Source organism: Carettochelys insculpta, chromosome 20, assembly GCF_033958435.1.
Source record: "Carettochelys insculpta isolate YL-2023 chromosome 20, ASM3395843v1, whole genome shotgun sequence".
In the NCBI taxonomy this organism is placed as follows: Eukaryota; Metazoa; Chordata; order Testudines; family Carettochelyidae; genus Carettochelys; species Carettochelys insculpta.
This window is the reverse complement of record NC_134156.1, coordinates 11,043,555-11,058,655: the sequence shown is the minus strand read 5'-3', so window position 1 is coordinate 11,058,655 and position 15,101 is coordinate 11,043,555. Positions and strand designations below refer to the sequence as shown.

The 15,101-nt window shown below is 44.6% G+C and overlaps 1 protein-coding gene across 2 annotated transcripts; it reads left to right on the top strand.

Moving 5' to 3' along the window:
- The first annotated feature begins 9,200 nt into the window (after positions 1-9,200).
- On the top strand, positions 9,201-14,751 carry TOB1 (transducer of ERBB2, 1). 2 transcript variants are annotated; one of them, XM_075014795.1, is made up of 2 exons: positions 9,201-9,379; positions 12,871-14,751. In XM_075014795.1, exon 2 carries the CDS (start codon positions 13,007-13,009, stop codon positions 13,976-13,978), a length of 972 nt encoding a protein of 323 aa, XP_074870896.1. In that variant the 5' UTR covers positions 9,201-9,379; positions 12,871-13,006; the 3' UTR covers positions 13,979-14,751. The 2 variants fall into 2 exon arrangements, with proteins under 2 accessions (XP_074870896.1, XP_074870897.1); XM_075014796.1 differs by lacking the exon at positions 9,201-9,379 and adding an exon at positions 11,780-11,798.
- The last annotated feature ends 350 nt before the right edge of the window (positions 14,752-15,101 follow it).

Below are 15,101 nucleotides of genomic sequence, written 5' to 3'. Positions count from 1 at the left end.
TGGTGGCCAGATCCAAAGCCCACTGAAGGGAGATTCCCATTTGCACCCTGTGTCTTTGGGTCACAGCCTTAGAGAACTGGGACCAGATCCTCGGCTATTGTAAACTGGCATTGCTCTCTGGGGTTCCGCTGGCTCTTTATGTCTGCAGTTATGCATTTTAGGCACCTGGAGTATCTTTCTCTAACCATCACTCATTCCCTCCTGCAATTTGTTTTACCTACATAGCCCTATAATACAGGTACATTGAACTGGCATAGTTTTAAATTTCTCCTCAAATGCAATTTTTTTAAAGCAGAGACTCCAGGTAGTCTCTCCTCAAACTATTATCCTCTTTGGAAGTGAAAAAGTTGGATGAGTGCACAGCAGAAGAACAAGATGTTGCCTACAAGATGTTGTCTTAAGTGACATTCAGTCTTGGAGGAATTATCTTTCAAATTTATCTCCTTAGGTTCAAATCTCACTTTATCTGGATGGAGACTATCTCATTTAAGGCAGCTTTTAGACCTTCTTCTTCTTATGAGAACAATTTTCATGCTTTGTCCTTTAACGAGACATTGACATTCAAACTCACTGTACTTTGAAGTCACCATCATTCAAATTGTCACAGCTTGACAGCTCAGCAGGTTACTGGAGGTTTCTTGAATTAATGCTCTAAGATTTGGTATTAATGAATGTAACTATCAGCTTTACTGACTACGTTTACTCTGCATGGTGTCTATTAAGGACTAAGCTCCCAAATTCTTGTCCCAGAACACACTGGGCTGTATGTAAAACACTATGATTATTATTGATTTGAATTACAATAGCATTAAAGAGCCCCAGTCATGAACTGGGACACTGTGCTGTGCTAGATTCTGTACAAACACAGAACCATAAGAAGACATTTACCCCAGAGATCTTACAAGCCACATAAGGGCTTAAAATATACGGGCTATGTCCAGTGTTCCCTGTAAACTGAGCACTTTGGAAACCACCCAGGAGAGATTCAATGCTGTCCAGATCATTGGCAGAGGACTCACAGCTATCCACAATTGACAATGTGTGTTTCTATTGGTGGTGCACATCCACACATACCTTGGTGCACATAACAAAATGCATTCTGCCCATGGGTGAAAAGATTACTGGGAACACTGGCTGTGTCATCCATGGTTGTTCTAAGATCTTGATCAACAATGTGATGGGATCTCCCGCTCCTTGTAGACAGCCACAAGGTTAACTCTTAAATATTTTTAATATGGTAAATTCAGGACGTTTGCTTTCTTTTTGCTGAAAAAGTAGACAACAAGAATCCTCTTCCCAGTGGCTTGGTGGGAACACTGCTATTAGGTTTAATGGAAACAAAATCAGACTCACGGTTTATAGGGTTAGATAGTAAGGAACTATTGAAGACTTCTATTTGTATTATTTAATATTCTTTGGTTGTTTTATTTTTCTGAAAAGAGTGAGATTCTGCTTTTCAAAAAAAGCCTTAAAAATTGAAGGATGGTCATGTTTTGTGTGTTTGTTCCAGGTCTCACATGGAGGATCCAGAAGTTGAGACTGAAAGCTTAAATGAGGAGCCTAGTATATTAAAACTACAACAGGAAAACTTTTTTCTCTTCCATTTGTCAGATCTTGGTGCTAAACAGCTGTTTAAAAACAAACAAAAAAAAACAGTTAAAGCAGTCTGAATGAAAATTACTTTCTCCCTTAGTTACTGAAGTTTCCCAGCTTTAATATCTCTAATAAACTTACTCGTTGACCAGAAAGATGGGATCTTCCAGCAAAATATAGCATAAACATGGCCTAAATCCATAATGTTGAAAAACTAACAACCCCTGATTTCCTTAAAGAAGATCTGAAAGGAAGAAGAAGCAAGAAATCAGGGTTGTGCCCTTTTTGCTCACTTAATAAGAGACAGTCACAACTCCGTAATTTGGCCTGTAATCAGGTACCATGGAACTAACTGACCATAAATGTTCATTCTTCCATTTAAAAGGCACATTGTAGGAGGAAAAAAACATCCTGAGTTTTAATAAAAATGTCCTTAGATCCTGGCCAATGTAGTGTGTAAGACATTTCAATAGCAAACATTTGAGAGGTGTTTTTTCAAAAATTGTTCTTTCTTGACTTGTTTTCTTCCCTTTCTGCAGAATTTTTGCTACTCGTTAACAATTCCCCATCTCTTTATCTATATGATTAATCCCGTACATTTTTATACATATATATATATATATATATGTCTTTGTTTTTTTCTTGATATTTTTATTCATAGACCTCTTATGGCCTGCATTCTCTCACTTCTGTTTTTGGCTGGCCATCACAGGACCTCCTCCCAATACTCAGATACCAACTGGCTTTCCTGTTGGCTGGTTCCTCTAGAATAAAGCCTTCCCAACATCAGCCTTAAGGAGAAATAGAAAGTCAAGTGGGGCTCTGATCCCAGATATATATATATATATATATATATATATATATATATATTGGAGATACACATCTCCTAGAACTGGAAGGGACCTCGGGAGATCATCTAGTCTAGTCCCCTACCCTCTTGGCACAATCAAGCACCATCCCTGACATCTATTTGCCCCAGTCTCTAGATGGCCTCCTCAAAGATTGAACTCACAACTTGGGGTTTAGCAGGCCAATGCTCAAACCACTGTTCACAAAAGGAAGTCAAGTTTGGCCTATTTTTACTCCTGTCTCTTAGCCATCAACTGAATGCTGTGCCTTGCCCAAGACTACTGATTTTTCCCAAGGAAGAGGTAACTTTGATACCATCTCACTTTAGATTAACAGAAAACACCATCTCTGCCAGCTACACTGACACTGAATGACACATCACCTTTTCCTTGCAGGTATCAGCAGTGCTTTGTAAAACAGAGTGTATTCCTTATTGGTGTTTAATGGGTTTTTACAAAAATCAGTTGTGCCTATCCTGAGAAGACAGGCAGGCCTGGAGGCATTTTTCCATGGTGAGCAATTGCATGAGACTGGAAGTAACCATACTGGGTTGTTGACTCCTGATCCTGGATATTCAAGCTCTAACTCTTGGTAGTTCCCCATCTTTGATATTTGTAGTGATCTCAGGCAACTCACTTAACAGACACTTGCAGTAAGTAATTTTCTTCCCCACTCCCCCACCTTTGCCCCCTCCTTCTGCGTTGTGTGCTGATTTGTCAGTTTTCATTAATTTTTTTTCTGTCTTTCTGTAAGTTCTGGTTGTGCCAGTTCACTTTTAACAGAATTTCCAGGTTTGAAGAAGTGGGTCTGTCCCATGAAAGCTCATTACCTAATAAATCATTTTGTTAGTCTTTAAAGTGCTACCAGATTGCTTTTTTGTCTTGGTAGTAAAGCATCTAGAACACAAACCAATGAAAGACTCCCATTAACTCCAGTGGATTTTGGAATAGGATGGTAGAGCACCTAGAATCTGATATTGGACAAAGGTAATGTTTTCCTCTTTGGACACAGGAACACCATATAAAATCCAAGCAGGAACCTTAACCTGAAGGAGGCCCTGAAATGAATTGTTTTAATACCCAAAGAATGAGCTCTGCAACAGAAAGCAATCACTTTAAACTACTTGTTTGATCACTCAGATTAGCTATAGAACATAATGTTTTCATTAACCATCATCACCCTTCATCAGTCCTGCTGGGGAAATCTTGAGTGACAGCTCCAGAACAATAACCTTTTCTATATTCATGAGACTTTATAAATCTCAGTTTCTTCTCCACTAGTACCATGGCTATTAACACCAACAAAGACCTAGCATTGAATTTTCACAGTAAAGTCAGGACTTGTCTTGTGCAGTCCACCTTAAAGCCCTAGATGATCACCAGTTTGTCTGAATGCCTCATCTCATAGTTATTTCACATTTTATGGGCCTGATTTTTCACTACGCTAAAGCAGTTTTACATCAAGGTACTGTCACAGACTGAGCCTGGTTGAACTTCTTCAGAACTGGTGGTCAAAGATCTCTTGAAGTTAAGTAGCATCTGAAGTAGTCATATTTATGGAGGAGTTATTGCCTGAGTTGATAAACCTTTAAGAGTATCTATATTTCAGAATCACAGGACCAGGAGAAATGCATGGGAGAGCAATCAGGATGCACAACGCTGGTCACATTTTCAATAACTGGGATAAGTGTACAAAGGCTGCTGCCAAGGTTTGTGTTGTGGGAGCACGCAGGTGAAATAGTAAAATTTTTCCAAATCCAAGCTCTAGTCCTCCAAGATGAAAGGAGAGACTTTCTTCCACAAAGAAAAGTGTTTAAAAGAGAGATCATGTCTGCCTCAGTCCTGTATCTGACAATGCTTTGTTTCATTGTCAGCATAAATGTTATATACTCTGCAAAAGGCAGCATTCACTCCCAGGAGAAGATCAAAAGAAATATTGTCCCTGAAGATGTGGCTATTGAGAATAAATTCTGTGTGTACATCAATATACTGAAAATTCTCAAGATGTTGCCTCACTTCAGTTATCTTCACTTATATTTTACTAGTAATATATTTTCCCAAGAGAGTGTAAATCTTTAAAACTGTAATTTGCTATTTGTGGTTTATTGGCAAATGAGAACCAAGATGTCTATTGACAGCTCACAAGGACCTTTAATATTAATTAATATATCAAATAAAACAGTGGTCCTCAACCAGTAGTAGATTGAGATATATGGGTAGATCCTGGTGTTGAGAGGTATTCTTGACTGCTTTGGCCGGGAGGCTATTAAATGCCAGCAGTTCTCCTGCCCTCTGCCACAGAGCTGCCCATCTCCCCTGGAGCCTCATGCTTGCTGTGCAGGGTGTGGGAGGATAAGCAGTGGCCACTGTGTCCCCCACCCCTGTACCCCATCTCCACACTGAAGGGGAACATAACAGGGGTCAGGACAGAGGGAGCTCACTGGGAGCTGCTCTTATGTGTCAACCTGCTCAGCATATTTAAAGGAGCAGTGGGAATCTCTGTTAACATGCTGTTGCTCACACAAACACTCTTGTCTTTTACACTCACCTCCTGACCCAACACATACCTGTGTATTTGTTGTTGTCACTTTTTACTTCTTTCAGAGTTTAAATTTTTGACCTCTCTATGAATTTCACTATTGTTATTTCTCTTATACTTAAAAGTAATTCTTTGAGTAGTGAGTTCTCAAATGCCTAAGCTTCATGAGTGGAGTAATTGTCCCTATGGTAATTTGAAAAAGATATCCAGACTTTTGGTTTCTACTGGTGGGGCGCATCTGCACATTGCCTCAGTAGGGGTGCACAAAGCTACATTCATTCCCTCTAATTTTTTTCCAGCCATGCACAGAACACTGCCGTGGAGTCTCCTGGAATCTGGCTGGATCTTCTGGAGGCTCCTGCAGCAAAATCAGGAGATCTGCTGTTAACAGTATGGCAGTGCAGCAAGGCTAAGGAAGACTCCCCCATGGGAGTAGCTTGGCTGGTCCCGAGCCCCTGAGGGAGGCAGACAGTGCACCCTCTAATTTTTTTCCATTTATATCCAGAATAAAATTTATTATGTGCACCAGGGCACGTGCAGATATGCACTTGTTAGAAATAAATGCTATAGGCGGTGGCCACTCTGTTAATCAGCTGGGTGGCATTTGAAACTCTCTGGGGTGGCTGCTCAAGCATTCATTTCAGAGGGAATATGGGAGCTGGGGCAAGAGGTCTCCACATGCTGCCCTTGCTTGCAGACACCACTCTAACAGCTCCCATTGGCCAGGAACAGGTAATCACAGCTAAGGAGAGATAAAGGGATGGTGTCTGCAGATGGGGGACAGAGTGAAGAGCCACCTGCTCCTCCCTCCCAGGAGCCACTTCTGGCTGCTTTTGGGAGTGGCATAGGGCCAGGGCAGGGGCGAGCCTGCCTTAGCCCCACTACCCCATAACAAATAATTCCACTTTTTTGCCCCAAGTAGCCCAAGGATATTTTAATTTTAAAGATATACCTTTGCTTCCTTTCTTGAAATTGCTTTTGCAATTATTTCACATTTTTAAATCAAATTGTAATTATATTGCCCCCCCAAAAAAAAACTCACAACCATACTGTCCTTCAAAGATTAGTCACAGGAGAAGTACCAATGTTACAAATTATTTTGTCACAAGTCTTTGTGATATTTGATCATCTTTCTAAAGCCCAGCTCCTGGAGTCCTGCAATAACATGGAAATTCCAACTTCTAGTCTCCAAAGAGTTAAGAGTCCTGGCTTCTCCTCTAACTTGTACTTTCAAATCTTTTCTGAGGCTCATGCAGCCTCCATGCCAAAATTCTGTATTATTACACAAACACAGAGGAGGAAGAAGGGGGAGCTTATATTTTGTTTTCTAAAACCCATTCCTGCTGATGTGGCTTTTTGTCAGGTTTGAAGCTAGCCCATATAAACTCAGGCTTAAAAATGCAACTGGGGGCTAATAATACACACAACAGATATTCAAAAAAACAAACCAGTGAACTGACTTTTAAGGACTCTGCATGGTAATGTCCTAATTCTCCACTCATGTAGAACAGTTTTAATCTGAAATGACTCCACTAAATTCAGTGGCATGATTCCTGATTTGCATTAGTGTTTGAGAAGAAATCGTTTGTGGATATTTGGATTTTTCTTGTTCCTGAAGCCCAGAACTAGTGCTGCATATAGTTACAATGACATTTTTTTAATTGTGCTAAAGCCCCATGTAAAATTATACGACTCTAGCATTAGTCTCTATGCAGTTAAGTGTTAAACAAGTGCTTGTCTTTTTACTATTTCGTTTGTGGGTCATGCCAAAGGCCCAAATGAGGACTGAGACTCCATTGTCCTAAACTCTCTACAAACACTTTGACTTCCCCTCTCTTTTCACTAGAGCACATTTAGGATTAGCTGCTGCCTAACTTTTTTTGATCAGCCGCGTGCTGCTTTCTTTACTCTTGAGCCAGTCATCCCTCTGGCTGGTGTTTCTCCACATTGTGCCCTTTTAATGCCACTGAACGGGGAAGCGCTGAACCGACAGCTCCATTCAGAGCTCCCCTCTGCCTGTCTCCCGGACCTCCTTTTAACTTTTTCTCCTCCAATCTGAAGTTTGACGTATTCCTCTTAGATACTAAATGACCAATCAGACGGTTACTAAGGCGGGAATCTAGCCAATCGGTCATGGTTGCTACCTGTGGGCAATATTTTTAGCGGGGGGGGGGGTCAAGAGGGGGGTAGAAGGAATAAAAGAAATATACACAAGACAGTTACTGGAGGCTGCTCCCCTCCCCCACCTGCTTTTGAATACTCTGCTAATCTCCCCCAATTTGCAGGGATGAAATCGCCCCCCCCCCCCCCCCTTTGCAGGGTGGCACCGGCTGCAGTGAGCCTGGCTAGTGTGGCTTACAGGCACTCCCATGGAAATAGGCGCTGAGCTCTCCCCTTTCTTTTCTCGTCCCCTAATTTCTGGCCAGCCCCGCCCACCCCGAGTGACAGTCTTCCTCAGCCAATGGCTTTCCAAGGATGGCCCTTCCCCTCTTCTATAGCCTTTCCCTTCCTCCCCGCCCCCTCCCTTTCTCTCCTTGCCTCCCTCCCAAGGTGACTCACTGGCAATACAGCCACACACTGGGAGGAGGTGACACCAGTGGGCGGTGCTGAGCTGGCTACTGGTGACTGACACCTTTGGCAACCAGTGGCAGGAGACCAGGAGGTAGGGCTGCTCCCTGCATCACATCCTTGCCCCCCCCTCCCGGCACGTTTCAGGGGAGAGGGAATGCAGGGGGCAGGCGCAGCCAAAGCCTTTGCCCTTGAGATAGCTGTGGGGGACGGGGCGGGAGGGGCTAACTGGCAGCCTCCGCAATAAGCCTTCTCCGGGGGTGTATTAATGCTTTACTGTGCAACATCCCCCCCACCAGCTCCCTCCCTCCCGCAGCCTGCCAGGGCGCTTCCTGCCCAGGCACCCCATAGATCATGGGAGATGTAGTTCCGGGCAGGCTGCCCCGCTACTAAAGGGGTGCCCGGGGTGGCGTAAGGGTTGATGAAAGCAGGCTCTGATACTGGAGGCAAGAAAGGTGGGGGATGGGTTGACGTAGAGGAGAGACTCCTCCCTAACTCCTGGGGTGGGCGGTGGGACACAAAGGGACTGGGGGAGGATATGGGGAGCTGGCGGGTGTTGGAGGCACAGGGAGGGTATGGGAAACTAGGGGGCTGGATGAAGGGGGAAGGTATGTGAAACTGGGGAGTTGGAGGTGGGGGAGGGTATGTGGCATTTTCACGGGCAGTTAAAAGCACAGGGACGAGTAGATAAATTTATGGGGCAGGGGAGTTCTGGGAGGGGATGCACAGGCAGGTAATAGGATTGAGAGGGGGATGGGAGCGACTGTATGTATGGAGAAGGTGAGGAGATAAGAGGCAAGGACTGGATGCACAGCACCAAAAATGGAGGAGGCGGGTATAATATGGAGAGGAATCAGGATAATCAGGGAAAAGCAGCAGAGGAAGGAAAGGGAGATGGAGAAGTCGAGGGAATGGCAGGTGAAGAATGGCCGGGCAGGGCAGTGAGAGGGGGAATAGGGCAGAAGGAATTAAGATGTGGGAAGGAACATAGGGAGGGATCAGGAAGAGCTAAGGGAAGGGGTGGATGCTGTATGAGAGATGAAGGGAGTAGGCCTGGGATAGGAGGACTGGAAGGAGAAATGGCTTGGAAGTGGGGAGGGTGTTGGCAATGACAGACAAGTATATGGGGAGGAAGAGGTTAAGAGTTGTGGCCAGACATGGTGGGAGACGGGTTGGAAGAAGGAAGGGGCAGACGGTATGGAAGAGGAGGGATGGGCAGGGCTGTAGGCGGGGTGAGGGGCTGAGGGAGGACTGGCAGGGGATTGGTAGAAACGGGGGTAGATGGGTGGGAGAAGAGGCCAGGCAGGGTGGGGGGAGGGATGGGCAGGGCTGTAGGCGGGGTGAGGGGCTGAGAGGGAGGACTGGCAGGGGATTGGTAGAAACGGGGGTAGATGGGTGGGAGAAGAGGCCAGGCAGGGTGGGGGGAGGGATGGGCAGGGCTGTAGGCGGGGTGAGCGGTTGCTGGGGGAAGACCAGACTGGGGAACGATAGAAGTGGGGTAGGTGGGTTGGAAAGAGAGGGGGCCAGGCAGGGTGAGGTTATTAGGGATAGGCAGGGCTGTAGTCAGGGCAAGAGAGGGGAAGGGGCGGGTGGTGGGAGGGGCACGCCGGACACGGCAGTGTGCTGGGGGCGGGGCGAGGGAGGGGATATATACGAGCGCGGCGGGCACTGGGGCGCTGGAGTCGAGTGTCTGTGGTGGAGTGTGGCTGGGTTGGGGTGTGAACAGCGCAGCCCCTCCCCCTTCCCCGCTGGGAGCCGGCGCTCGGACATGGGGGTTCGGCACTGAGCCCCACGCACTCTCCTGGGACTGTTTGCACTACCCCCACCCCGGGTGAGTACCGCTCGCCGGACCGGCTCGCTGGGCGGAGGGGGAAACAGACGCGGTGAGGTGGCTGTGGATGAGGGGCGGAGGGGGTTGGCGCAGCTTGGGGGGTGGCGGTGAAGCGCGGGGGGCGGGGATTGACACGACCGCCGGAGGGAGGCTAGTGGCGCGCGCGGGGGGGAGGGGGGTTGGCACGGCCGGGTGGAGGGCGGTGGAGCGTGGGGGGGGGGGGTGAGTGGCGTGTGTGTGGAGGGGGGTTGGCACGACCCCGGGGTTAGGTGTAAGGGCGGTGCAGCGTAACCCGGGGCGGGGTGGGGGGGAATTGGCACGGTGCTGGGGTGGGGAGGGTGGTGTAGCGTAACCCGGGGCGGGGGGGGGATTGGCACGGTGCTGGGGTGGGGAGGGCGGTGTAGCGTAACCCGGGGCGGGGGGGGATTGGCACGGTGCTAGGGTGGGGAGGGCGGTGTAGCGTAACCCGGGGTGGGGGGGGGGGGATTGGCACGGTTCTGGGGTGGGGAGGGCTGTGTAGCGTAACCCGGGGCGGGGGGGGATTGGCACGGTGCTGGGGTGGGGAGGGCGGTGCAGTGTAACCGGGGAGGGGGGGAGGATTGGCACGGTGCTGGAGTGGGGAGGGCGGTGCAGTGTAACCGGGGGGCGGGGGGAGGATTGGCACGGTGCTGGAGTGGGGAGGGCGGTGCAGTGTAACCGGGGGCGGGGGGAGGATTGGCACGGTGCTGGAGTGGGGAGGACGGTGCGGTAAAGGAGGGGTGTTGGCATGGCACTGGGGTGGGGAGGGCAATAATGTATGGGAGGGGTTGGTGCAGATGGAGTGCTTGATATAGCTGTGGGCTGGCGAAGGAGGACAGTAGTAAGTGGGGGAGCACAACCCTGCAGGTAAGGGTAGGGGAATAGGGGATTTCCACTGCTCTGGACAGGGAGAAGGATAGCAAAGGGTTGGTGTAGCCTGGTACAGGCTTGGGAGCAAAACTGGGTGGGGGCATAAACCTCGTGTGGGAGGGCAATGGAGCAGAAGATGGCACAGCCCTGAGTATAATGGGAGTGGAGCAGGGTGGGGAATTGGCACAGCCTAGGATGCAGGGGAGTGGAACTGTGTGAGGGGAGGGGCAAGGAGGAGTGCAGTGACTGGGGTGATGTATTGGCACTGTGTGTGGGGAGGTCAGTGGTGTGAATGGGGTTTTGGCATAGCTGTGGGGGAAGAGGAGGATGAATGGGGGGGTGCAGGATTGGTGTAGCCTGATGTGGAAGAGGGGGGTAGGTTGGCACCACACCATTGTAAGGAAGTGTGGGAAGTGTGGGTATGGGCTGAGAAGGTGCCTTAGGGGCACAGCCATAGGGTGAGGACCCTCCTAAAGGGATTTATGTTCACATCATGGTTTAGAGAAATGGGTTATAATAGAAACCCTTGTGGTAGGCCGTATAACTATCACTAACAGTCCCATCCTCTAGGGCCCTGCCTCATCAAGATATGTTTGGGATATCAGTGGGAGTGGGGTATAGGAGGATCAGATATTGGCCTTGCTGGTGCAGTAGTGTACTAGGTTATTCCCCTTCCTCTTCTGTCAGTCCTCTTCCCCTTCATTTTGTCTCCTGTATGCTCAGAAAATGCTCTTCCTCCTCTTACTGCTGCTGGTGGAGCTCCTAGGGCTGTGAGCAGAAATCTAATGAGACCCAACTGCCTGGTTATGTAATTCCCCACATACTGCTTAAGACTCTTGCTTTTAACTCCCACTGCCATTGCCATTAGCATAATGAACATGCTTAGATACCTTAGAAGTGTTCTCCTTTTTAAAACAAAAAATTGTTTGCTGTGTTCAGGGTGCTTGGTTTATTCAGTTGCTTGCACCGCAGCTCAGTTTTTGGGCATACAAGAATTGGTAGATTCTGCTAAGTATTTTTGAGGATCATTATTTTCTAAAGGACATGGGGTAGCAGGGATGAAACAGATGGCTTAATAAATCATTTGTTTCCGTTTTAACAATCCCTATCAGCTTTTCCATACTGAATGTGTCCCCTTTTGTAAATATCTTCTGTTTGCCCTTGATCTTTCTTTATCCCCACCCAGTGCTGATCTAGCAAATGTTTAAAGGTCGCCTTATCATACAGCCTCTCAAGCTATTCCCACGTCATGTTTGAGGGGGAAGAAGGGGTGATTAAAGGAGGATTTGAAATGGGGTTAAACTTTGTAAAGCTACCCAATTGCGACAGGACGTAAAAATGGGATTGTAGAATTAGGAGAATGATTTTGACTTTTCTAGTTCCTTAATGATTAACTTACTAAAATTTCTAAACAGTTGTCATGCTGTTACAAACAGAAGTTTTAAGTAAAATACTGCTGTAGGTGTTGACTCAATTTGTTTTTCTGCTTGAGCCATGATTGAAATTCCATCTTTGACTCTATTATGCTAAGGTATTGTAGGATTTTCAGTAGCAAGGCATCTAACTTTATGCATTACTCTCATCCCTTGTTTTAACTGTGTATTTATGTGAATTTCTGCTATACACTTAATGGAATGACTTCCATAGTTTCATTTTATATATATATATATATATAGCATGAAATCTGAAGAGGGAGAGAGGCAATTTGGTGAAAATGTGGATTGACCTTATTGGCTATAATAGCTTTATTGAATTCACAAATACATTGATGCATTTTAAAAAGTGCATTTAGCCAATATTGAAGCAATTTTGTAGAAGATGAAAAATTTTGAACTAGTAGATATAATGGATTCACTGACAATTACTTACCAGCTGTGATTAAAACAGAGAATGTGTATTAGCTCTGCATATGTGCAGTGTGTATTTAAATAGGGAGGGGAAAGAATTCCTGTCTTTGGACAGTGGACACTTTCTTCAGTTATATCTTCCATCAGATGCATAGTTGGTGCAGGTGTTTGGTTTTGACTTAAAGATATATGTGGCCTAGTTAAATTATACAACTGCCAAAATACATCTAAAATATACTAAAAAGTTAGCTGTTGGTTATCTTCAACTTACAGCCCAACTGATAAGTCTTCAAACCTTAAAATGAAATGTTTCTTTGACTGAGACCTTTATGCTGAATTAATACCTTGGTGCTAAATTTTGCAGCTGAGTTCTATAAATCACCCAGAAAAGGGGGTTGGTAATTGAACCCCTGACAGGCCTGGCACAGTTACCATTGCTATGATGTCTTAGGCACACACTTGCTGCTTTGCAAATAACTTAAGGGCTGAACTGCAAGCTCGAATGTTTTTGAAATGCCTTGCACTCTACTCATTAAACACCTTCCTAATGCATCTTCCATAGTGTTGTTTACAAGTTCTGCTGAATGTATTTGAGGTTCTCTGTTTTACAGTTTTATTCAAAAGCAATGTATTACAAATGTCTTCTGTTGAAAAATAGCCTATTAAAGGTTGAAAGTGAGGCCAAAATATTAGGGCTTGGAGCCTGATCTTCTGCTTTCCTTATTTGGATATATTTGCTTTTGTTTTTTCTTAAAGGAACAAGAACACTCAAGGTGAAGGATAATCTACTAGAATCAGCACTTTGAATGACATTTTGTTTCCTTGTGGCATCTTGAACACTTTTTTCCTTCTTTGGGTTTTGAAACAGACACTTCACTTTGGCATAGCAGCTATGCAGCTTGAAATCCAAGTAGCACTCAATTTTATTATTTCATATTTGTACAATAAGCTTCCCAGACGACGTGTCAACATTTTTGGTGAAGAACTTGAAAGACTTCTTAAGAAGAAGTATGAGGGGCACTGGTATCCAGAAAAGCCATACAAAGGATCAGGGTATAGATGTATACATGTAGGAGAGAAAGTGGACCCAGTCATAGAACAAGCATCCAAAGAGAGTGGTTTGGACATTGATGATGTTCGCAGCAACCTGCCTCAAGATCTTAGTGTTTGGATTGACCCCTTTGAGGTTTCATATCAAATTGGTGAAAAGGGACCAGTGAAAGTGCTTTATGTGGATGATAATGAAAATGGATGTGAGTTGGATAAGGAAATCAAGAACAGCTTTAACCCAGAGGCCCAGGTATTTATGCCAATTAGTGACCCAGCATCTTCAGTGTCTAGCTCTCCTTCTCCTCCCTTTGGTCACTCTGCTGCTGTGAGCCCAACTTTCATGCCCCGCTCCACTCAGCCTTTAACCTTCACCACTGCCACATTTGCTGCCACCAAGTTTGGCTCGACCAAAATGAAGAATAGCGGCCGTAGCAACAAGGTCGCCCGCACTTCTCCCACCAACCTTGGCTTGAATGTAAATGACTTGTTGAAACAAAAAGCCCTTTCTTCCTCCATGCACTCGCTCTATGGTCTTGGCCTAGGCAATCAGCAGCAGCAACAGCAAAAGACTTCTGCTCTTTCTCCTAATGCGAAGGAGTTCATTTTCCCTAACATGCAGGGTCAAGGTAGTAGTGGTAGCATATTTCCTGGTGAGAGCCCCCTTAACCTCAGTCCTCTCCAGTACAGTAATGCCTTTGATATGTTTGCAGCCTATGGAGGTCTAAATGAGAAGTCTTTTGTTGATGGCTTGAATTTCAGCTTAAACAACATGCAGTATTCTAACCAGCAATTTCAACCTGTTATGGCTAACTAAAAATAAAAAATTAAATACAAATAAATCCTGTTGTACAAGTTCAAATGCACGTACCCAAGGGTGTATATTTTCTCCACCTCTTGAGAATTTTTTAAAGCTTGTAGTATGAATACATTCAAGCTTGGTTAGATAAATACAACATGCGTTTTTCATTTGCCAGCCAAGCACAAAGTTATTTTATACTGACCGTACATTAAAAATATACTCAAAATATGGCCTCTTACAGTATTTAAGATATAGCAAAGACATGGCTGATTTTTTTATATATATAAAAAAATTGGCACTAATAAGTGGGTTTATTGGTCTTTTTCTAATTGTATAATTTAATTTAGTACAAAGTTTGTAAAATATCAGAGTATATATATTGTTTCTACAACATGGTATTGCATTTATATCTTTTTACTACAGTGATCTGTGACAGCTGAAGCAGCTTCATGTTGTATTTTTTTTACTGAAATTGTAAAATATTCATCTTAGGCATCAATTATTCTAAAAAAAATTTAAAGTGTACAGAATATTCCTTAGTGGTGGAATTAAAATGTACGAAATATTTGCTTTTTCAAAAAGAAACACAAATTGTATTTTCTGTTAAAAGTTTAAAGATTTTTGCTATATATTATGGAAGAAACTGTAATCGTATATATTAATTTTGTACCTACATTGTGCAATACTTGAAAAAAAAGGTATAAAAGTATTTTGAGTCAGTGTCTTACATGTTAAGAGGGACTGAAATAGTTTATATTAAGTTTGTATTAAAATTCTTTAAAATTAAATGGCTGTTGTGGTCTTCCTTTTACTATTGTATGGGAGATGAGTGCTGCAGTCATTGTGTTGTAAATGCTAATGCTGCAGAAAGGTCTGACTCAGTCTATCACAAAGGAATGATGGAAAACAGTTGCTATACTTGACAAACCACAATAATGGGTTTCTTTACCTAAAATAGTTCTGACAAAGCATATAGCTTGATTAGCATTATTTGAACAAACATTCACAAATAAGGTTTCCATATATTCAGTCCTTTACAACTAGATTAGGTGGTTCTTTTTAGTTTATCATTTCAAATTAAGATTACAAGTTATTTTAATGTTACTGTGTGTTTTGACTTATCTAGAAAGGACTTTGG

Bases quoted from the DNA above. Each gene is read 5' to 3' on its own strand.
- TOB1 (XM_075014795.1), top strand. From the start codon at position 13,007: ATGCAGCTTGAAATCCAAGTAGCACTCAATTTTATTATTTCATATTTG.